This window comes from Protopterus annectens, chromosome 10.part0 (assembly GCF_019279795.1).
Source record: "Protopterus annectens isolate FY-2018-M chromosome 10.part0, PAN1.0, whole genome shotgun sequence".
Taxonomy (NCBI): Eukaryota; Metazoa; Chordata; order Ceratodontiformes; family Protopteridae; genus Protopterus; species Protopterus annectens.
The window spans coordinates 299,010,301-299,035,662 of record NC_056744.1 but is presented as its reverse complement, the minus strand read 5'-3'; the positions used below and the strand labels follow the sequence as shown (position 1 = coordinate 299,035,662).

General features: G+C 33.5%; 1 protein-coding gene across 1 annotated transcript in view; it reads left to right on the top strand.

The window, feature by feature from the left end:
- The window catches only part of LOC122814130 (WD repeat-containing protein on Y chromosome-like), a 1,041,762-nt gene that overhangs the window by 74,459 nt on the left and 941,941 nt on the right, over positions 1-25,362 (top strand). The window contains exon 2 of the mRNA XM_044086745.1: positions 20,312-20,370. Within this exon, the coding sequence (XP_043942680.1) occupies positions 20,312-20,370 (59 nt within the window). The remainder of the gene's footprint in view (positions 1-20,311; positions 20,371-25,362) is intronic.

Below are 25,362 nucleotides of genomic sequence, written 5' to 3'. Positions count from 1 at the left end.
AAAATATTCTAAATATATATGTATATGTTGTTCCTGTGATATGATAATTTGTGAAAGTGTAGCAAAAATATAATTTGGGATTTGTACGCATTACAATATATATTTATAGAAAGACTATGAATGCACTTACTATTAATAACTGTAAAGAAAACGTCTTACTGATAACATTGCTATTTTTATAGTCTCAATAGCCTCTCATGCTTTATAAGTTTATCTTTTAGAAAATGCTTTGGAATTCAATATGTGTGTAGGCTGCATGAATTGGGACATTCCACACCACACATAGGTGTCAATGAGTTAAATTGGATAACAAATTCTAGATGCTTTAAACTTCTTCTTGTTTGGCTTTTGATATACTCATCACGTGCTGCATTCACTTCAAATGTTAGCATCTTGAGTGATATTTTATTGAAGTTTTACTGCCTAAACATGTCCTTAGACAGTTTTATAGCCAGTGCAACAACCATATGAAGATATGTAGCAAAATTTAAGAAATGTGTGGGAGGCATGCCTGAGGATGCACAATGATACGCAGATAAATTGTATTGCTCTAGTTTTCCTTGGAATTTAATGTGCGTAATTTAAACTTTTTTGTTTAGTTGCTTAAAGTATACTTTGAGATTATAACTTGTAATGCTGTTTATCTGCTCTTGTACTACTATTGGGTGGCATGAAATTATCATTTGTTATTAGATTTTTTTCATCTCACTTTGGGCTTTTCAGTGAGCCTGTTGCTTTTCCTTTCAAAATGTCTGACATTAATCTGTCAAGGTCGGATGACTTACATGAAATAAAGAAGAGTTTAGAAACATGTTTATGCTTCAAGCAGCTCTTCATGACTCTGAAACCAAACTACTAGGAGTCCAAATTGATGACAAGCTTAAATTCAACTCCCATTTACTACTAAACATAAAAAAAAACCACCAAAAACTTGGCATGCTCTACCAACACAATCAGTTCCTCACCTCAACTACAAAACTTACTCTCTCTACCACATTTCTCCTTCCCTCCCTTCTCTATGGAGCCCCTCTTCTAACAAACCTACAATCATCTCTCAAAACCAAACTATCCTCTTGCTACAATAAAATAGCCAGATTCGCCACCAGCCACAAATCATCAACCCATCACTGTGAACCTCTCCACAAGCTCAACTAGTTAGAACTTCCCAACTACCTCTCCTACACTCAGCTCACCTATGCTCTTTGCAGTTTGTACAGACAGCTGAGTGCTTCTGAATATTGCAACAATATTATTTAGTAATATGTTTCTTTAAGTTAGTTAATTTGTATCAGCTCAGGTCATGTGATCGCTCTAGCACAGTGTACTGGCAGTTAAGTGATTTTAAATCAGGCAGTATGTTTTAGCTTTTGTATAAGGTCTGAAGAAACGAGTCTGTTACATGTGAAACTGCTTACCTGTTTTACTGAAATAAACTATATATATATATATATATATATATATATATATATATATATATATGGGATTATGCTGGAAACTCAGACTTCTTATCATCGAGACCATATGTTTGATTTTCTGAAATTCTGAAAACTGGAACAAAATGAAACAATGAAACAACAAAAATCTACATTTTTGCAGAAGGAATGTAACCCCTGCACCTCCTACATCCTCTGCAAATTATATATACCAACTATGAGATCACACTACAATGGGGAAAAGTTAGATTTCCTAGTCCCCACTGCACTGTGATCACCATACAAAAGCTTTGAGTTTTCAGATAGTCAAAAATATTGTCTTGACCAAATGAAGTCGTGTTTCCAAAAAATCAAATCATCTGACATAAACCTATATATATATATATATATATATATATATATATATATATATATATATATATACAGGGTCCCTATTAAATTGCTGAACGTTTTGAAGTTCGAATGTCATATGGTCGACATCATATGATAGAACTTTGAAAAGTTTGAAGGTGAAAGGCAATGGCTCTGTATGGGCAGAATGGGAAAATTTCCCTTTTCTGCACTGAAGTGCGGTCTCGGAGTTGGTATATTTAAGTAGGGGGCGTGGTGCAGGGAGCTTGACCCCCTGCTCAGAGCATTAAGGTAAGTTTTTTTTTTTTTTTTTTACTTTTTTATTATGTATTCGAGCTTTCAAGTTTCGCTCATATGTTGTCGAACATATTAGGTTTGAAATTTTGAAACTTCGAATATATAATATATACACCCTACACACACACACACACACACACACACACACACACACACACACACACACATATATATATATATATATATATATATATATATATATATATATATATATATATAAACTATATGTATGTATATATTTAAGTTATATATTTTATTACATGCATGTATTCATTATATGACCTGGGGGCAGGTAATGGAGGGATTATTATTTAGGGCAAACAGCTATTTTTCTTTTTTATTTTCTGCCTTACCATATGTAAGGTGTCAAAAACTCAGTCATCTGAAATAAACCCATACTACATATATAAATATATAACTATATTTAACTATATATAACTATATATATATATATATATATATATATATATATATATATATATATATGGTCCTAGGGTTATTGTATTTTCTTCTCTTCATTGCACAAGTCTTAAAGTTATATAACAATTATTTAAGGTTTTATTCTTATTAATTGTTTTGCACTGTTTTAATCCAGCTTATTTAAACATTATATTTAAAACTGTAAAAATATAATGTAATGTTAAAATAACCTGGATTAAAACAGAACACGAGTGACGTTAAATACATGCAGGTAGGGGCAAGCATGAGTGGGTGTGCCTTCTTTGAAGATTGGGCTTCGGGCTGGCAACTCAGCAACGTAAAAATCCACTGCCAATCAGTAGTGGACTGGAGTTCCACTGTAGTGACCCCTTACCAGGAAAATCTGAAAGATATTTCTATTTAAAACTGTTGTTGATGTTGTTGTTGTTGTGTCTTTCAGCTTTTCCCAGTTAGGGGTCACCACAGCAGAACTCCAGTCCGCTAATGATTGGCAGTAGATTTTTACACACGCCAGGCCAGCAGCGAGCCAAAAAACCTTCCGACGGTACGCATTTCACGCATGTCTCCACAACACAGACACTTTTTAGCTGAAGGGACAGACAACGAGGACAACGCCTTACTGTAAGGCTACTGCACCACCACCACCGCACCATTCACTTTATCGAAAAGAAAAACTTGATGTGGACTGGAATAAAGAATTCTTCTACATAGATTAACTTAGACATTTGAATATGTATGGTGGTTCTCAAGGTAATCACAAGGTCTGCTCTACATTTATCTATTGTTTGACACACAAAATCTAATAGGTTTATTGTTATTCTTTGGTTTTAATAGTTTTATGACAGTTTTTGCCACCCTTTTGTTGAATATGATGTTTTTGTTTGCTGTTTTAATAAAGTCTGCCCATTAACTATACACACACACACACACACACACACACACATATATATATATATATATATATATATATATATATATATATATTGGTCCACTTCAAAATCCTGACTCTCAAAATCTCTAAACTCAAAATACTGAAAACTCAAAATACTGAAACTCAAAATATCGAAAAAAAAACACTGTACTGCAACACAACTATATTGCAGCAGAAGTACATACATAAACATATTACTCTTCTGCAAGTATAGGCAAGGGGCAATCCCCTGCTCCCCCCATGTGGGTGCTGCGTTCCCCCCGCTGCTTAAATATATTACCTATGAGACTGCACTTCACTCCACTAACGTGCAATGTCGGAGTTGATATACTTAAGTAGTGGGGGGGGGTGTGGGGGGCGCATCCCCCCACAGGAGGGGTGCAAGGGGACTGTCTCTTGCCTATACTTGCAGAAGAGTCATATGTTTCTGTATGTAGTTCTGGTGCAATATAGTTGTGTTGCTGTACTGTGTTTTTTTGTTTAGAGTCAGGTTAAGGTAAAGGGATAGATTATGACTATGTATGAAATAGTGTTTAGTATGTGTCAAACTGTCTTGTGTGTATAGTAAGTGTTATGAGGAAAGTTATTTTAAGTAAGATGGCATGCAGAGGCATGACAGGTTTACAGGTAGGTTAGGGGTTACATTTAGCAGGGTTCCTAAGGGGAACAAACTAATCCCATCTGGAAGGCTATTGATCCCTATGCAGCCAAATATAGTACTAGCAAATATACAAACTGCTTATCTTATGTAAAGAACTCCTTACATGTAACTTTTAGTAGTGGATAGCAGCATACCTCTCAACCTCTTGTCATTATTTAATGAACTTCAATCCACACTACTTGCAGAATTAATGCAAGAGATAGTAAAGTCATCTTTTTTTGCTCAAAAAATGTTTTATTGAAAAATGTGAATTCAATAACACAGTAATGATAACCATAAGAATGAACTTTACATTGTTAATTATAATATTTCATTAAGAATACAAAAACAATAACATTAACTATTTGCAAGGTGTCTACATGAATAATAAAAATGTCAATAATAAACTTTGTATTAATTATTTCAGTTTATAAATCCTTAGTGATCGTTTGTAGTTTGTCTGTTTAATAAGTTCTTGAGTTTGATCCATGAATAAAGCATTGAGGTAATGTTAGAGGTTCTTTTGATTGATAATATCTCTAGGTGACGTGTTTTGGTTGCAATATTCAGAAATTCCTTTATTGATAGTGCTGAGATGTTCTTCCAATTTGTTGTGACTACTTTTCTTGCAAAAATCAGAAGACTTCAGAGAAGAGGATAATCATTTTCCTTGACACGTGAGGGAATTGGTACATTAAAAATAATTAAAGAATTGGTTGATATGAAATTATCAGTGAATAATTCTTGTAGAAAGAGATTAACATCCTTTCAAAATGTAAGGCAAAAAATGCCCAAAAAACACCAGGCACCTCTGCAGAAACAAAAAAAACAAGTGTACAAATCCAACAAAGGCTGCTGAGGGTAGGCTCCAGTACACCTGAAGAAGCTCAGCGTGAAAGCGCTTGTGTTTGCATTAAAGACAGTACTGCTGTTACTACTACTATTGGTTTTGCATTATTTTTTTTCTCTTGCCTACTAGCAGCAGTTTTTTTGTTGGTATCCTTTCAAAATGGTTTAATTTTGTTACAATCACAAATCATATGTTGCCAATCAGCTTTAATATCTAAACCACACCTCCATCATTTGGTTTGTTTGTTAAACATGAGTTCAATTTTGTGTGGGGTGATGAATGTTTTATGTAAAAATTTCCAGGAAAATAGTTTCCATTTCAAAGACATTGTGGTTTGTACTGAAGATGAGGCAATTATCATTTTCTCACTATTACTTGGGTGGCAATTGTTAACAGTCCTACAAAAATCCCAATATTTATTTTTACAATCATTTGTCTTTAACTTGTTAATTTTGTATATTTTGGGTAGTAGTCTGTTATCTGTGACATCCTAATATATCAATAGTATTAAAAGATCTATAACTTTTGGTATCTCTTCTTTCACTGATATATGCATCAGATTTATTTTTTCTCTGTGTGTAGCCTACAGTTTTGTACATCTAACCATATTTCACTGTGTATGTTAAATTTATTCAAAATATAATTTAAGGTATTTATTTTTTCTTTGTTCATAAATTGATACCACCATAACAACTGTTTGTCTTTGAAAGCATTCATTGCAGATGTATTAAATGTGTTAATGTTATTTTGTGTGTAAGCTGTAAGGAATACCAAAAATAACCATGCTTTATATCCTGGATCTTTGCAGATCATGTTTCTGAAAATAGTCATTGTTGTAAGAATGAAGCTTGAATTTATCACTATATTTTGATGTTCTAAAATAAAGTCTTTTAGGATCCAAATAAAGTTGTTGTTGATTAATATGTTGTGACATTCATATTTTGTGCAGTTACTGTTTAGATAGATACTTTCATGTATAGCTTTCCATTTAGCAGAATAGTTCTTATTTGTCCAATAAATAATAATCTTTATAATACTAGAGTTTGAATATAATTCTATGTTAGGTAGGAACATTCCTCCATATGACCAGGGTCTTAAATGATGATTAAGTGCCAGTCTAAGTTTGTTGGGATGCCAAAGAAAGTTAAGGATTATTTAATTTAATTCATTTACATATTGGTTTGGAATGGGTAGAGCCAATGACTGTATAACATATAGTATTTTTGGCAAGAGCATCATCTTTATTATTAAATATCTTATCTCCATCACAAATATACATTTATTCCAACTGTTGATTAGAGTTTTAATTTTATTTGAACAAGAGATGTAGTTTATGTTAATGGTATATTTTATGTTTTTAGTTAACATAATCCTGAGATAGTTTATTTTGTTATCTTTGACTATATATTTAGAAAAGTTTTTTGACATATCAGAAATATTAGTGTTTATACATAGGATTTTTGTTTTGTCCTCATTAAATGAAAGGCCCGATTTAGATTGAAATTTTTTAATAATTTTGAAAAGACAACTAAGCGAGTTCTTATTATCTTTCAAGATTAATAAAATGTCATTGGCAAAAAGAAGTATTTTTAAATTTATGTTATGATCAAACTGTATACCTACTCTTTCTTTGTTTGATCTAATATAATTTGCTAATGTTTCTATAGCCACTGTGAATAATAAAGGGGACAGTGGGCAGCATTGTTTTGTTCCTTTAGTTATCTGAATTGATTGTGACACATAAGATCCTATTTTTATGTAGGTTAATGAATTATCACAAAGATTCTTAATCAGTTGTTAAAAATCTTTAGAAAGATAGTTCCAATTAACTGTATTAAAAGCACTGTTAATATCCAAACTTACTAAGGTTAAATTGTCATTTATATTGCCGGTATAGTCAACTGTAGTTAAAATTCTTTTTATATTGTCATAAGTGTTTCTGTTTCTTATAAAACCCGTTTGATCATTATGAATTAATCCCAGGAAAAACTGTTGAATTCTATCTGCAATTATAGACATATTTTTTGTAGTCTATGTTTAATAATAAAATTGGGCTGTAGGAGGTACATTTTGTAGGATCCTTATCCGATTTCAGTATTGGTGAAATAAGCGTGTATTTCCAAGATGGTGGGGCTTTTTCTAAATTTTTTACTGTTTGGAAAGTATGAAGTAATATATTTATTGCATTTTTTGGTAATAATTTATAGAGTTCGGGTATTATGCCATTATTCCCTAGGCCTTTATTAAGTTTTAATTTATTGATTTGATTTGTATGGGTTTATCAATAGCTTTCAGTTGTTGGTCTGTTATCTGATTTTTAGTATATTTCCTAATAAATGATTTTATTGTTTCTTGTTGGTCCATTATAGGACTGTTTTGGTTAAGTTTAATGAAATGTTTTCTGAATTTGTTTAGAATATCTTCAGTTGCAGTCACTCTCTCCCTTTTATCTTCACTGTACAATTCTTTGATATGTCTTGTTTTGATCATTATTTTTGAACTAGAAGCTATTTTATGTAAATATTTTGGATTTGTCGCATGGTTTACTAGTTTTAATTTTTCTAGATTTATTTTGGTTTTGTGATTTAAAATTTCCAAATATTTATTTTATAGATCATTTATTTCATTTGTCAGCTCTTGTTGCCCATCTGTTTTTCTAATTTTAGTTTATCAATTTTTTGTTGTAGATCTATTAAGTCTTTATCCCATAGCTTTTTCTTAAAAGAATACCAGCTTGGAATTCTTCCATTTAGATAAGATTTAAGAGCATCCCATATATATATATTTCTGATACATCTGTTGTATTGTTAAATTCTATATACATTTCAATTTCTTTGTTAAAGAATTCCCTGAATTCTTTTAGGTTACTAATAGAAGCTGGGATTCTTTTAATTAGAACATTTTTATTGTCATTCAAAGTAAAATTGAGAATTATGGCATTATGGTCCGAAATTGGACAATAAACTATTTTAACTTTGTTTAAGCAAGTGATTAAACCACTGGAAACAAATACTCTGTCTATTTTGGAGTGGGTGCCATGTCTATTCAAAAAGTGAGTAAAAAAGAGAGAGTCATTAACAAATGACAAATTAGTATCCTTTAAGTTGATAAGGTTATTAAAATATATTAAAGCTTTCCCTATAGCATTAGTATATTTTTCATTAAGGATACAATTAAAGTCTCCTGCTGCAATAAGGCTTCTCTTCGAGTTCTGTAATATCTTGTCTAATTGAAGTTTAGCAGTTTTAACACCCATCCCTGGCATCCAATATAAGTTAACAAGTGAATATGTCTTTGAGTTAATTTGTAAATTTACTAAACATAGCATGCCTTTATCATCACTGTATGTGTTTAGTATATTTGATACTGATAGAGTGTTTTTCTAAAGGATAGCTACCCCTCTTCATTTCTGTCCAATCTGACAACTGGCTATAACTGTATACTGTTTATTATTAAGCCTTACTATATCATCTGTTTATAAATTTGTTTCTTGAATAAATATTACCTGTGGTGAGTAGGTTTTTAGATATTTGTAAAAGTTATTCCTTTTGCAACTACTCTTTAGCCATTTATATTAATTTAAATATGTTTCAATTTTGTCATCTTTTAGTCTGAAGAACAAGTAATGTGTAATATTTAGTGACACAAAATGTAATGATTCCTTTAATTCTAATCAAGGAATTTATAGAAATATTGATGTTCAGGTTATGTGATTTCATAGACACCTGAATGCATATGCATAATCCAAAACATTTATAACATAAAATAAATCTAATTACTCTTCCCCCTATGGAGTATAAAACTCCAGACTTGAATAGCAAATCTATCCAACTCATTCTGCTTAGCTGTAGAAGAAAAATTAGTTCAACCCAGCCATATTATATATTAATTGCTCTATTACTTCTGTTAAGAAATTCAGATTTCCATAAGATTTATATCAACTCTCTTCTTAATTAACCCTATATGAGACCACATTTTGTTATACAGGTAGATTATAATATTTCTCTATGTGTATCAACATATATATAAGCTTTAAAACATGTAGACATATAACTACTGATATATATATATATATATATATATATATATATATATATATATATATATATATATATATATATATATATATATATACACATATATGCACAAGATCTTTCACATGTATAGAAAGTCTCATGTAAGCTTGATATAACATTTTATACACCAAAAATATATACAATATCCAGAGTTTCCAAGGTATGATGCATTCCTCAGAATTGTCCATTGTTAACTTTACCTCTTAATCATAGGTATTTCTACCCCAGATAATTTGTTGCACTCAATTATGAAACTGTAATAGCTGAAATCTGTAAACAAAGTGCAACTACAAGTGAATCAACAGTTTAAATATAATCTGTCTACTTGGTATTAATCAACTATTATTTCCATTTAATAAAATAGTTTAAAAAAATAAGTGAAAATGAACATGTATTATTTTGTTGATATGAGTCATCAGATGTTCATTTGAGGAATCCAAGTATTATCTATATATTCTCAAATTTAAACTATGAACAAATGAAGAAAAAGAAAACTGCATCTAGAATAGGACATGTTACTCATTATCAGAACTCAATTAGAATGTTAGTTCAATATCTATAAGTTAAACATTTTAACTGCAAACATTGCCAAAATTCTTTTTACAATAAACATAGGACTTTTGTATAAGCACTTTACAAAAACAGGATTTAAATTTTACGTATTACAAAGTTCTGCATTTTCCTGTCTGTAAACAATAATGTTGATCTTCATCTGCAAATAAACATAGAGTCAACCCATGACAGTATTAGATAAGCTATCACTAAAAAGTGTTTTGATGTAACTTATATGTTAGTTATAGATTTGTTACAATTGGTTGTATAACTAAGACAATCATTTTCAAGTTGTTTAAGATTACTGAGTTTTTGCCCCTACTTCACTCTTTAATGTTTTGTGATTTGTTACTATTTCAATATTTAAAGTTGTATCAGTAAGTGACAAACTTGATTTGTTTGTCTTCCAGAAAAATATATTTTCGTTGTATCTGTAAAGCGAGTCAGAAAATACTGCTATATTATATAACATTTATAGCTTTAATAATGGAAGAATTATTTTTCCCATTCTGTTCCAGAAATAGAACCAACATGTTATATCAAATAAGTTTTTTTTTTTCATATCAGTTTCACTTGGCAATGCAGGTATATAAGAATTTCCATATGTCTGAAAGTAACTTAGTAACAAAGCTTTGACATGTTCCACATTAAATCTTCTTATTGTAAAGAAAGCTTGATCTTTATGAAGAAGATGTAAGTATTACTAGCTTGAATCAATGCTGTGAAATAGTAAAATTAGTGTTATTTAATAGGTCTATATCATATAATCGAACTGTGATAAGTCTGAACACCACAATATTGAACTGAAAACTCTGAAATGTAATTACTCTGAAAACTCATAACTTTGAAAAATGGAACTCCAAAAAGTAACGGTCAGCCAGCTTAACACCTGTACCAGCAAATAACACACACTTCACACAATTACTAATGTGAGGGGGTTATGTCACCCACACCCCCCTACTTAAATATATCAACTCCGAGATCACACCACAGTGGAGACTTCATGTATATGTCAGTGAGTACAGAAGGGCCAAACATAACCATTCGGAGTTCCGATCTCCGATGTTTTGCGTTTTAGGACTACTTATGTTGCAGAGTTTTCAGCTTGATATTGGGGTGTTCGGACCTCTCACAGTTCGACATTATAATATAAACCCTTATTTAACTGTAGTTTAAGGAATTGGAGGTAAAATTTCTAAGAATGAAGTGAACTTTATTAGATCTGATTAATGCCCAGTAAACTAAATAAAAATCATCTCTCTCATAACAGCATATCTAGGATCATAGAAATACAATATACTATTTACACCAAGTGAGGTTAAGCTTTATGTCTATGCACACCTTTAAAGCTATTTGTATTTATCATAAGTTTGAAAAGCCATTCAATAAGTACTGTACTGTGTTAGTTCACGACATTGTTTTGTAAATGTGATTATAAAGAAACATAAAGGGTATTCAAGTATTTAAAAAAGTGCCTATATAACTTTTGCAGGACACTGACAAATACAGCTCAGGGTGTAATTATTTACACATATCAAAGGATAATCCTGAACAACAAAAACACTAAAAATCAAAACAATCATTATATTCATAAGAACCTGAGGTATTTTTATGGACAACAGCCTCTGAATATTCATTCTGTAAAAGCATGTTGTATGTTTATAACTTGTTCAACAAGGGCAGGTGAGGGACAGGATTGGAAAATGTATACATCTGGAGCAGACAGCTGAAGAAATTTTAAGATTTTAGTAAATTACGAAATAAGGTTCCAAATATGTAGTCCATATGATAATACAACTATATACTACTTCAAACTTAAATCCTGGTTTGAAAGTGTTGTGCTCCTTACACTGTGCTGAATGGAACACACACACACACACACACACACACACATATATATATATATATATATATATATATATATATATATGGGTTCCCTTCAGAAGCTCGAAATACTGAAATGTCGAATTTCAGTATTTCAAGCCCAAGAAGCCGAATCCACATAATAGCGAAAGTTTAGAAGCTCGAAATTCAAAACCTCAAATACCGGAGGTTTTGAATTTTGCGCTTCTAAAGTTCCGCTATGGTCGTGTATTCAGGTAAGTGTTTGTATGTGTGTGTGTTAAGGGGTTTGGGTAGGGGCTGTGGTGTGTGTCAGTGTGTTTTGTTGCTGTGATGTGTGTGTGCAAAGATAAAGTAGGTTGTGTGGTGGTGATTTGTGTGTGTTTGTATGTAGTGCGACCTCAGAGTGAGAATATTTAAGTGGGGGGTGCAGCCCCCCACATGGGGGATGCAGGGGGGTTTGCCCCCTACTTTCATGTAGTAGAGTGATTGTGTATGTTTGTGTGGTGAATGGTGTGTGTGTGTGTGTGTGTGTGTGTGTGTGTGTGTGTGTGTGTGTGTGTGTGTGTGTGTGTGTGTATATATAGTAAAACCGCAAAATTCAAAACTTCCGGTATTTGAGGTTTTGAATTTCGCTGTTTTTACTTTTTTCATTGATTTGTGGATTCGACTTCGTTGGCTCAAGATACTGAAATTTGAGATTTCAGTATTTCAAGCTTCTGAAGTGAATCCATATCGCGCTACTGTAGTGTGGCGTGTGCATTGTGCAGCTCTCATTGTAGATGGGACTTGTTGTAAACCTGACTCACTCTGCTCTAACTCTGATACATAACTCACAAGACATTTATGAATAAGCTGGATACTAATCCACGTGTCTGCCATATTTTATCTCAGTCTTCTTCACTTTCATTGCTCATCTTTTTATACATAAACTGTGATTCCTACTTGCCATCCTGCACCCTGCATCAACTATTCATTTTCCTCTTACTACTTTTCCAAATGAACATTCTCTCAGTGAGGCCCTTTTCAAGTATTTACTTCATGTCTTTTGTTTAAAACAGCATATAACAGATTTATGTCATAGTTTACCTCTATTAAAACATCTTTGCATCTTAGAATTAATAAGTAGTCACTCTTTTAACACCTCAGTAATCCATAGCATAATGGTGTACCAGGCTGTTCGTGGCTGTTAACTGAACCAAATTGCTGTATTCAATGTCCACTCAGATCCTAAATATTTTTTTAGCAAACAAACCTTTTCTATGTGTTTCTACAATATGTGCAACTCACAGTCCCACCTCCCTGTGTATGTCCGACCCTCAGTCCAAAACTGCAGCTCTCAACCAATCTATGTAGCTCTGCCATATATTCCAAAATACTTAAAAAAATATGTTAAAATCCCTCTACAAAACCTCTATAGTTTCTCAGAAGGAACTCTAGGATGAAGTGACTAGGACTGGTGGCAAAATCATGCAATAGCTCATAAATCTGGTGTTAATATATTTAGTTACAATGGCAATTTATTTTCACCTGAAATACAATTAAATAATAATGTACATCTGTTCTTTAAATATTACTTCTTTAAATTGTCTAACACTCCAAAAAACACCAATGCATCAGAAATACCAATCCACTTCACATCCATGAGCATGATCAGCCATGTCACTGCCCAGTTTCCTTGTACACCTAAAGCAATTCTCAAGCACTTTTGTACAGATCACTGTCAAAACAACGGTTATCTTTGTACCACAGCATATTCTTGTAGTGTCAGCACTTGAACCTGAACACTTCCCATGACTATTCAAAAATATGCAATTCCCCAGCATCACTATCATCAAATAAATCCCGTTGTGTATGCACTTGCCCAATGGCCATTAAATCTGTGTACTCTACTCTTCCTTTAAAAATAATATATGCAGAATATCCTTTTCTGAATTTTTTTATTTTTTCCCTTTTCTCTTCTTTTTTCCTTCCCTTCCCTTTCTTCTTCTTCTCCTTTTTTCCCCTTTCCTTCCTTTTTCCCCCCTTTTCGAAAAGCAACCAACATGAGCAAAAAACCCTCTCCATTCTGAGGCAAACACCACATAGCAATCCGTGTACGAGCAAACTACATGAGTAGGCTAGTAAACCATTCCATCACCATTCAGCGTGGAAAAGTATAAGTGGAGTCATCTTGAGCCACACCAAAATCTTCTACTCAGAAGTATGCCTTCACGGGCTATCTTTAACTCATCATGCCATCAGGACTTGGCCCTATATGTCAGTCAGTCACTTCACACATTTAAGCAAAAAACACTTCCTTGTTTCACTTTTCCCATTTGACCCTCCCTTTCCCTTTATCTTAAAACTGTTTTATTTACTGTTATATTAAACACATCACAGCATCCTGATCAGTTCCATCAAGCATCAAACAAACGAGCGACCATCATCTACCCAGCCCTTCCCAACCAACAAAACATTTCAGACCACATCAGAATAACTGCATTATTTTTAGAGAAAGGATGCCCCAGATCTTGTTAGTCATCAGTTAAAAGAAAACGATCATCAAAACTATTCATATCTCTGCCAGAAGCATCATTGCTCTGTAGCTTTTCTTTTTTTTCACTCACCTTACATGATAGTGTAGTCTTGGCACCCCATCTCTTTTCCTTGTCTATTAAGTCAGGAAGAGCATGATGCATTGTGAGAAAACGGTAATATCCATTAAAGGGAACCAACTATGCCAAACAAGCCATCTGTTTATATTCCCCGCCATTCAAAACCTCTAGCTAATCAATTGCATTCACGAACATTTTCTACACCACAGATTCCCACCACTAGAGGTCATCACCACTCCACCAATGCTCAGCTGGCCAAGTGGAACAAACAAACATTTGCAGCATCAAAACAGCACTACCAAGGTGTTCCATTGTCATTTTTTAACTAAAAAGTTATAGATAAAGCTACTCTATGATAACTTACAATATGTCAGTGACCTAGCTTGTCCCATTTCTCCCAAGGGAGTGCAAAGACCCAGTCAACATAGATATGAAAGAGCCAAGAGAAAAGAAAAAACAAACAAAACTAGTCAGCTTCATTCAGTGCCCTTATCTGCCACATCTCTTGTGTGCGAGCAACCATTGTCAGTGGCACTGCCAAGCAGAGAAGTTCTGCACGACCCACAAAGCAAACCCCTCCATAGACTCTGTATGCAGGTTAATTTCAAAAGCTGTCTATATTCATATTTGAGCTGATTTTTACTGGGACGGCAGTTACATCAATTTAAAGAAATAAACAGTAATGACATGTCTCCCAAATCAATCCCCCATGACATATACATTTGAACATTAGACTATTGACATGACTAGGTAAACTGAAAGAGCAGACAAAAAAAAAGTTAATTAAATGTGTTTACCTTTGTTATATACCTTAATTTTCCTTTATTACATGATTGTTTAATGAGTTATCTTTCTTTTATAAAACAAAGACTGCTGTTATGAAAATTTGAAAAGGAGTGTGTAAGGGACATACATTTGTATATATATAACCCAAGTCATCTTTCTTTTAGTTTCTTCTTCTTTTCTGCATTTTTCCATCCATTTCTTTCTGTCATTCTTTTCAAAGAGCTGGCATTCCATTTCATTTCTTCAGGTTGTTCAATTATTTTTTTATTTTTTATAAAAGTTATTGCAGAATCTAAGTCCTCGAAGACTTTTATCTCATCAGAAAGAAATATTTTTAGTCTTGCTGGAAAAAGTAAATGGACTTTGATCTGTTTCTTCCTCAGTTCTTTAATTAATGGCAAAAAACATTTTCTTTCCGTGATTACTGTTGAAGAATAGTCATTGTCATATCTTACTATCTTTTCATTCAGTTTGATTGGAGATTTTTGCCCATGCAGTTTTAAGTATTAATTCTTTGTCTTGTGAAAAAAAGAATTTAAATATAACAGATCTCAGAGCTGTGTTTGTATCAGAGGGAGCCATAGCAAGGGACCTATGTGCCCTCTAAATCTCATATGACATAGCTTCAGGTAGTTCAAATTACTAGAGAGCCAGGTTGTCAAAAAACGTATCAGATCATTACCTTCAATTTTCTCTGGCAGTCCAAAAATGCAAATATAATTTTTTCGAGATCTGTTTTCCAGATCATCAATCTTGTTTGACAATAGTGTATTCTGTTTTAATAAATAGTCAGCGTTACTTTCTTCTTCTGACAGTCTTTTTTCCATATCATTCAAAGCATCTTCTATTCCTGTTATTTGGAGTTTCTGATGATTGAGAGTTTCCTGTTATTTGCTCCATCTGTTTTGTACAGTTGTCCTTGAAGTTGTCTATCTTAATATCCATTTTGTCCATCTTTGTTGACAATTCTTGTATATTAGCCAGCACCATTTGAAGCTCTTTCTTAACTGAAGTGTCTTGAGAGTTTGCTTTAGAATAGGTCATCTTTACCAGAAGAAATCTCTTTCAGTTAATTGTTTGACAGGGAAATATAGGAATATTCAAATAATGTTTATATGCTGTTGTAGAGAATAGTTTCTATTACTACTTTTTTCAAAAATAAAAAAAAATACAATAACATAGAAATAAAATTTCCTGTCAGAAATGTGACAAATACAGCAGAGCTGAAGAATTTTGTTTCTATCTCTTCAACATATTGGACATACCCCATACTGATGACATCTTAACGTCATTATCCCAGCTGTTCTCACCCATCCAAGTGAATGATGACTCCCAGGTTCCACACTTCCCTTCAGATCCCTCATGCTACATTTTCAGTATTATAGAACAACCTTTCAGTATCCAGATTTTCACAAAATGTCTAGATTTTTGTCTCTTATTTTTGGTCTTTCCCTCATAAAATTTGTAGTTTTCTGGCAAATCATTGAAGATTGATGTCACAAAATAATAAATGACATTTGAATTTCAGACTTTTAATCCTTCAGAAAAAGCACGTTAATGCAAAACATTTGTGGTATATTAACTTTCTAAGTTTATAAGAGCAATGTTTAAAAATTGTCTCTGTTTTGAGGTCTTTGTCCCTCATTATTTTTGACTTTGTCCAGAATTCTTGCTGTTACAGGTTGAGAAGTATGAATACTTCCCTAGCACTGAAATTTAAAAGAGCTGCTTTTCTGGATCATTATGGAATAACCCTTTCAACTCATGTGGATGCCCTTCTAGCTACATGGCACATACTGCTTTCCGTAGTTTAGTCTGTTCTATTTACTGTGTTGTATTATCTGCAATAAATATGCTTCTTATACAGTACAGTTAGAAACATCCATAATGAGGAAACAAGGGGGGATTTCACATCAACAGCTTTACAGGAAAACTTGAAAAAGTCAAAGTCAAAGAACAAAGAAAATGAAAATAAAAAAAATACAAGGAAGAAGAAAGAGAGAAAGGAAAAGGGAAGAGAAATAAAAAGAGAAGGAGAAAAGGAAAACTGTAGGGAATACATACTTTGTGTTTTTACATCAATATTTTATTCCCTATTATTATACAAAACAAATGTATAACTAATAACATAATTTATAAATATCAGCATAATATATATATCATGCAATATTAAGGACTTATTCAAATGGTTTTGAGTTTGGAATAATCAAAGAAATATTATTATTCATAAATGAAAACTTAAAATTGTGTTTGATTTGCATACTTCCCAATGTGATCTCATGGTTGGAATATTAGAAAAAATATATTTTATGTACCCAGGAAGGCAATGTAGATTAAAAATATTTTATGTACCTAGGAAGGCAGTGTAGATTAAAGTAGCATAAGCCAGGTGTCACTGCAATAGTCATAATCATCTTTTTTTTTATAAACAAGAAACATCTTTATTAAATTATCAAGTATGACATAGGCAATCTTACATTTATATAAATGAAAATAAACCATACTGACACAATCTCAATTGCAAACATTATACATTACAAACCATGCTGACACAACTGTAGCTACAAACACTATACATCACTTGTATCCAGTCATTGTCAGTCAACCATTACATAGCTCATTCAAATTCTGCCTTCTTTTAAACCTCATTCCTCCTCTGCATGTATTGATACCATACTTTTCATTTTTTTCCTATGTAATTTGCTCCTACCCTTTTCTAAAGATCCCAGTTCCAGTTGTTTCATCTCTGTTACTATCTTTGCTACTTCTAGTAAAGTTGGTTTAGACTTTGATTTCCATTTTCTAGTAATTGCTTTTTTGGCAGCCATCATAATTAGACACAGCAAGGCCTTACTATGTCTAGGTAATTCCAATTCTGTATCATAAAACTAATTTCCTTAGTTATACCAATTTCCTTACCCAGTATTTCTGACAGATCAGTCTTCAGGGAATCTTTAAAGTCTGCCAACTCATTGCACTCCCAGAAAATATATTCCCAGGTACCTCTTTCCCCCATCACACCTTCAACATTTGCTATCAACCTGAGGAAAAATTCTTTGGAGTCTACTTGGGGTATAAAAATACCTATGTAAACACTTCAAGCAAAGATCCTAAATCTTCTAGATTTGTTGCATATTTGGGAGACATACATATGTCCCCCCATTGTTTCTTTGTGAACTGCTTATCCAATCTCTGCTCCTAATCCTTGCTAACCTCCTCTGATCGATTCTTATAGTTCTCATGCAATATTTTATACACTGTACTAATTATTCCTTTCTTAATGACAACTCATAATTACAATTGTCTGGAGCCAAGGTACATACCAGCAGGTGGCTAATCCTGCCGCTGTTGTTCTTACATATCACGCATATGCATGCAAATTCCCACTTACGGTCAAATTACAGTGGCCAATCCACCTACTGCATGTCTTTGGACTTTAGGAGGAAATCAGAGCACCCAAAAAAAACTCACGCAAATACAGGGAGGGCATGCAGACTCTGCACAGAATGCACCTCAGCTGAGAATTGAACCAGAGAACCTCTTGAAGTGATGCAAAAACACTACCTGCTGCACCACCCTGTCCTCATATATGAAGGAGAAAATGCAAATATTTATTTATTTATTTAACATTTGTTAACCGGGAAAGTTCAACTTGGAACAAAGCCAATTTTCACTGGAGGCCCAGGGAGAAATGTTCCAAATGCATGTCTTGGTGACATGGGAGAAAAATGGAGCACCCAAAAGAAACCTACACAAATACAAGGATGACATGTCGACTCCACACAGAAGGCACTCAAGTCAAGAATCAAAACAGAGAACCTTTTGCTGTGAGGCGACAATGCTACCACTGCACCACTGCGCTGTCTAAATATGTTAGTTGTGTTATATTAACTTGTATAGTTTTTAAGAAGAAGTGTCAACTTAAGTGGCTTTATTTGATTTTGAAGATTTTATCTCATCAGAAGATCATTGAAATTATGTAAAAGTATGAAATTCACAAAGTAAAAAAATACAGCAAAACAAAACTCTAAAAGTAAAGGATGACAGCTTTATATTTTATATCGCTAAATATCAATGGTTTAAATAGTGACATAAAAAGGGTTGGGTTGAATAAGTATTTAAAATTGAATGAACCTAACACTATTTTCTGATAAGCACATTTAATGCAACAATTTTGAAAACTGGATTAAACAACAATGTATTACTGGCTAATTCTTCTTTCTAAGAGAAGAGAAGATGAGTTGTAAGCATTTAGAAAAGGTTCAGTAATACCAAATGTGATATTATCACATTGAGACAACAAAGATAAGTTCACCATGGTTATTGTTGAGCATCAGAACAGAATATTTATGTTTGTTAGCTTAAATTGAATATCAGGAATAGGAACTAAATCATTAAGTACCCTCTTGAAACTGTATATTGAAGAATATTGGGCAAATGAATAGCAATATACAGGATAACAGCAAAATTATATTTCTAGGAATTGACTTGCTCTCTGATATAAATAACATTATTCAAATTATTTTCCAATGTTATAAAATATGTGAAGATACAGCTATGAAATGGAACAAATGATTATTTACTTTTAAATATAGATCACATGTTATGTTAATGGTCTTACTTCCAAAAATAATATATAAAATTTAGACTTTGACCAGATTTTATAAAAATGTATCAAAATCAGTGCTGTTTGGGCAATACCACAGTGTCCAGTAGCAAGACAGTGATATAACGCAATTCAGAGACATGATAAAGCTGTATGAAGCAACATTTCATTAAGATGTCTCTGAATCAAACCCTGAACGTGAGTTATGCATATTAATAATATAGTATGGTGCATGAACTTAACAGTGGAGCAAATAGACTGCACAATAGTAGGTCCACAGGGGTCTCATTGAAGCATGTAGTAGAAAAATTTAACCTGAATCATTTGCTAAAGTATTGTTAAAAGCAAGGCCTGTATCCCAAAAAGGCAGAGATGATTGCCTCTGTTCGATAGGGAGTTTTCAAAGCCAAGAGTGAAGACTCTTGGATGATTCCTAACCAGAAGAAGCTGTGGAGTACCAGGAATTTAATGCTGCATTTACCTGTAGAGTACCAGGAATTTAACTCTGCATTTACCTGTGGAGTACCAAAGCCTTTGGGTTTAAAAGTCCAGAATTCTGTTCTGGATGTGCAAGTCAGCTTGACCAAAGCTGCCATACATGAGAACTGTAAAGGAATTGTGGCATTTCATTAACTGAGTTTATAACTGGACTGACAAACCCAGAACTGGAATGTAAGCAAAAAATGTGCATGCCATCATTTTTCCTTGAAAGTGAAGTTTATTTTGCATTTTAAATAACCTGTGTGTGTGTGTGTGTGTGGGTGTGTGTGTGTGTGTGTGTAAAAGTGGAAAGGTGTTCACCAGGAGATCTGTATTCAATGTATTATAGGCAAATTTTCAACTGTACTCTGTTTTGTAACAAAATTGGGCCTCCTAACATTCTACTAACATTCTACTGTTTTTAATCAGGCATCAAGAAAAAGAAATGAGTGGCACATGAATTTTAACAATGAAGAAAATATATTGAGGTATGCCTTAAAAAATTAATAGCTGCAGTTTTCTAAGAAATGTGAAAGGGAACACTTTGTCAGTGCGGTTAATATCCTATTCTACCTAGACCTTGTTTCACAGCAAATGTAAAATACCAAATAAGATGCATATACATGCAGATAGATGTACACACACACACACACACACACACACACACACACACACACACACACACACACACATATACATTTATCAAGATTCAATCTTAAATACACGTGAAGCATTTACTAGGTTTTATTTACAAAGTTCTAAGCTTAAAATGCTATCAAATGACACACATCACTTAATCTTCATCCCACAAAACTAAGCTGTAGCAACACAACTTCAAGATAAAAAGTTTGTATATGAGATGTTAAGGTACTATTATAAATGTGAATATAAAAGATGAATTATTTGTGGATTTTTAAGGATAATGCCATTGAACTGCTAATGTATATATTGACAACACTGTTACCTTTCCAACTGGCACACATATTTACTGTGCTGCCCAACAATTGTATCAGGCTGCTAATAGATGCATCAGTGCTCAATCATGTAGGAGAAGTAAAGGAATAACTTATATGTAAACCAACAATTTCATTAAATAGAATGCAAACAGCTTACATAAAAAAAATTAATATGATCATTTGTACACAGGTCCTTTAGCTTACCAGATGACGTGCGTTTACTGTCTTTGTAAATTCTTCAGTTATACTTCAGTACATTGCTTCAGGACAAAGGCAGGTAAAGGAGTAACAGCTGCAAAATGCAAGCATGCCTGCAGCTTGTACATATTATAAATTATTTGGCATTCTTAGGTCTAAGTCTTTCTTCACCGGAACTAGTAGGCTATCAAGTACAATAGTGATCAGTTCCTGCTGTGCTATCAAACAGAATGCTACTGTTACAGTGCCTCCATTGTACCACACACACATGCACGCACACACACACACACACACACACACACACGCACGCACACACGCACGCACACACGCACACATACACACACACACACACACATTCAACATTTAAACATGCATATTGTATTAACCATCTAGTAACTGATTTTAGATTAAATACTTTTTCTCAATTTGCAATATGTATTTATAATGTAAGTTCTGCAAAAAGACAGTTGGTATGGAACTTATTATGGATACAGCTTTACTGCATAACTCTCAAATGCGGATACCCAGGAAGTTCATATTTAACTCTTTACTGCAGAGATACGAACTTATTCAACTCCTACATATTAAAGCAAATTGCAATTCTAGCTCCTCCACACAGATAATTATAGCCACACACCTGGTTTGATTTATTTTTACCATACTTTATTGGCAGGACAGAAACAGATTACAGTATTTCTATTAGGAGTTTATTATTTATCCTAAATGTAGCTTTAATGTTATCTTCTTAACTTTTTTGGCTAACATTGTACTTCTTTATTTTGCATTTCAGCATAAGTGTTTAGGCATTTCTTAACTTTATTTCTACAGATTTTATCTATGTAACCTAATAAAGTAGTTTTTCAGTATAATCCCCAACATTAAGCACTTATATTTCTGTAAATAAGAACTATACTGATTAGTTTGGAAATCTGTCAGTCAGCCTTACTTTTGTCAATTTAGATTTACCCTTTGACAAAGACTATCTCAAGAGTAGCTTAACTACAACCTTACTCTATTCCATTTGACCAAGTAAGATATGCATATACTGGTCTGGGAGTTCTGCTCTCCCCTACCAGATATCTTTCTTAGAGAGTGTACCATCCATTCCCATCCAGTAGGAAGGGAGTCACCCTTCTACAAATGCTCTTTACTATTCTAAGATCCACCCACCATGATGCGAGGGTAGGCCATTACACTCAAACCTTACCCTGCAAATATTAAGGTATTTCAGCTACCCTGTGAAACCCCTTTATTTTCATATGCCATACTATAGACAGCATCAGATAACACCTTCTGTTCCTAGGTCCACATGAATCTTACATAACATCAGACCATCAGAGGAGAGATTAACTTTGACACTGAGAAAAGCGGAAATGGACCTGCTTTTATTCTAGTTCATGAGGGAGAAAAAGATCTTCCTCCTTTAAAATCTAACAACCTAAAAATCTTTCCATCCTAAACTGCTCATTGGAAGTGTGGGTGGAGCCTATTTATTTAGACTTTCTTCTGGCCTTTCTTCAATGGGCAAACTTTATCCCTTTCATATGTCTCTTGAGCAGAGCATACCTTCCATTACCATAAGGTGGGAAGGATGACCCTCCTCTACAAAATACATTTCACCACTCCCAATTAAAAAGAATCTTTCCACAGCAATCTGAAGGTAGGCCTGTATGACCCAACTGATCACACTGCAATCAACATCAGCTAATCCTCTCATTCCAAAGGTCCACAGGAGTCTCATTTGGCATAAACCCAGCAGAGAAGGGATTAATTTTCCCCACACTGTACCTCTAGAGGGGGGATGAACTTGAAACCCATGCTTAGACATGAGGGGAAGTAAGGTAATCCACCTTAATAAACAATACACCTAAATGATTCCTACCTTTGCTCAGATAGTGTCCAGTTGCCCACTTGTGCCCTCTTCCTCCATTTATTCTGGATCCCTCACTCTGACCTCTAACACCCTAAGTTCTATGATACCTCATTTCCCCAGTGTCGTCCACCTTCTCTCTTACTTTAGTAGACCGAATTTTCACTTACCCAAATTTTATTTTACTGACACAACAACACCAAACTATCACTAAATCGAAACTACACACTACTGAAATTTTTAACCACCCTTGGTTCCTACCTTTAAAATGTGGGTGTGTAACTGTCTCATCCTACTTATTCGTGTGCTGACTTATCTCTATGTTCTCTCAATATCCTTTGGCTCTTTAGCCTGTCTCTGGACTAGTCTACTAATGATAAAAGGCTAATGTATCACCAAACATAAACCAGGTATTTGAAACTTAGTTACAGAATATATTTCAGCTTTCTGTTTAATAACATTCTCTTCCATATTGACCAATATTATACCCTGCCCAAGTGTATGAATCTAACATTTATTTTTCATGGGTCTAATCTTGCATCAGCCCTATGGCCCAGATCATTCCCTCAAAAAAGGACAGACTTAAGAAACAAGTTCCCCAGTTTTGCATATACCTCATTGCAACAGGACAAATATTACTTTGCCTCAGCTATACCCCTGTGTCTTGAAACCATCCACCATGTTTCATTATAACAATAAGTATGCTATTTTACACAGTTAGAATTATTTATGACCAGAAGAAGACAACAATATCATCTTTTTTTTATTTTTGAACATAGTCATCAATTTTGAATATAACAACCTTGTCAAACAGCCCAAAGTATATACTTATAGCCATTTATCCAAACAGTGATAGCGTCTAGTCATACACAGCTTTCCTCCTGTTTGTAACCCAGCTTGATGCAGATGACCCCATATCCTACCATGTTACCCATCAGTGTTGATTTCTGGTTCCTTTCCCTTTAGATTTGTGGCAGTCTTACACCCTTACCTACACTGACACAGCTTTCACTTGTAACAAAACAAGCCAATTGATAATAGTACAATTGTCCTCCTACCTTCCAGAAAAATCTACTCCATTGGAGCTACTCTGCCACTGTTTAACTCCAAATTCTTTTACTATGTCTCAGATGCACCACCTGAAGCAAACTTGACAAAGATTATTATTGGTAAGCCAATAATTCAGCAAAGGAGATATGCAGGTTATACTTTCACATTACCTTCCAGAAAGCAAAACTTTTTTAATAGAATAGCTGAAAAAATATGAATAAAAAAAATCACAGTCTCATAAATATACTCTATAGCTATACCACTTCCCAAATACATGAAGTCTCTACATCAACCTCTTGGTATTTATTAGTGTATGAACTTTTGACATCTAGACTTAGCCAAAACTTTTTAGTTTAATTTACCTCAGCAACACAAAAGTGGACAAATAGTTCCTCACAAGTCATTTATATCTTGAAGTGTTCCTGTGACCTGATAACAAAATTGAGATAAGTTGAAAATTTAAAGTAAGGTTACAACTTGGGACCCTTAGGGGAAAAAAATTTAGAAAATTCTGTAGCTAAGAATTTTTGCGAGGTACATAATAGTAATGTGAGTGAATTAAAAGCTATTATACTGAAAAGGTCTTGTTTTCTGGAAGGAGGGCATATGATATTAAGCAAAACATTTATAAAAGGAAGCGTTATTTTAAAAGTTAATATTGTGAAACTTAAAGGGATAAATACTGACTGGTTTAAAAATTTGATATGAGAGATATTTGTTTATTTTGGGATTGGTTAAAATGTCATCTGATTGTTGGTAAATTATTTGTAGGATACATGATGAAATGCAGTGTTCTTTTAGTTCCTAATTTTGGCATTCCTGTTGTAGACCACCTTGTTAGCTAGTTTGTGCCATCTCCATAGTTCCCAATTAGTTGGCATTACCACTGTTGCTCTCTCCTGTAAGTTGGTGTCTTCTTAAAGTGTCTTTTTTACTATATCTAATAGCCCTCTGGGGCATCTTCCATACAACAGTTCAAAGAAGTTAAATCCCACAGAGGTTTGAGGCATCTCCCAGACCGAAAACTTAAAATATGACAAAAGTTAGTCCCAATTTTCCAACTTTTTCTTATGACTTTTCTCAGCACTGATATCAGGATTCCTTTAAAATGTTTCACAAACCATGAGTATACGCCTAGTAAATGGACATTCTCAGTTGTTACTTTACCTTTGACAGACGTGCCACATAATTTTGAACATAAAGGGTGTGCCTTCATCTGTAAAATTTCTTTTGGAATATCTACTTAAGAGAATAGCAGTACCAGTTCCTTTCCTATGGTTTTGAAGTTAGCTTTCAAGATGAGAATAACCTCAGGAAATCTGGTAGCATAGCCTAACACTGAAAAAATACATTGATGTCCATTGCTGGACCTGACTAATTGACCCATATATCCATAGAAATTGATT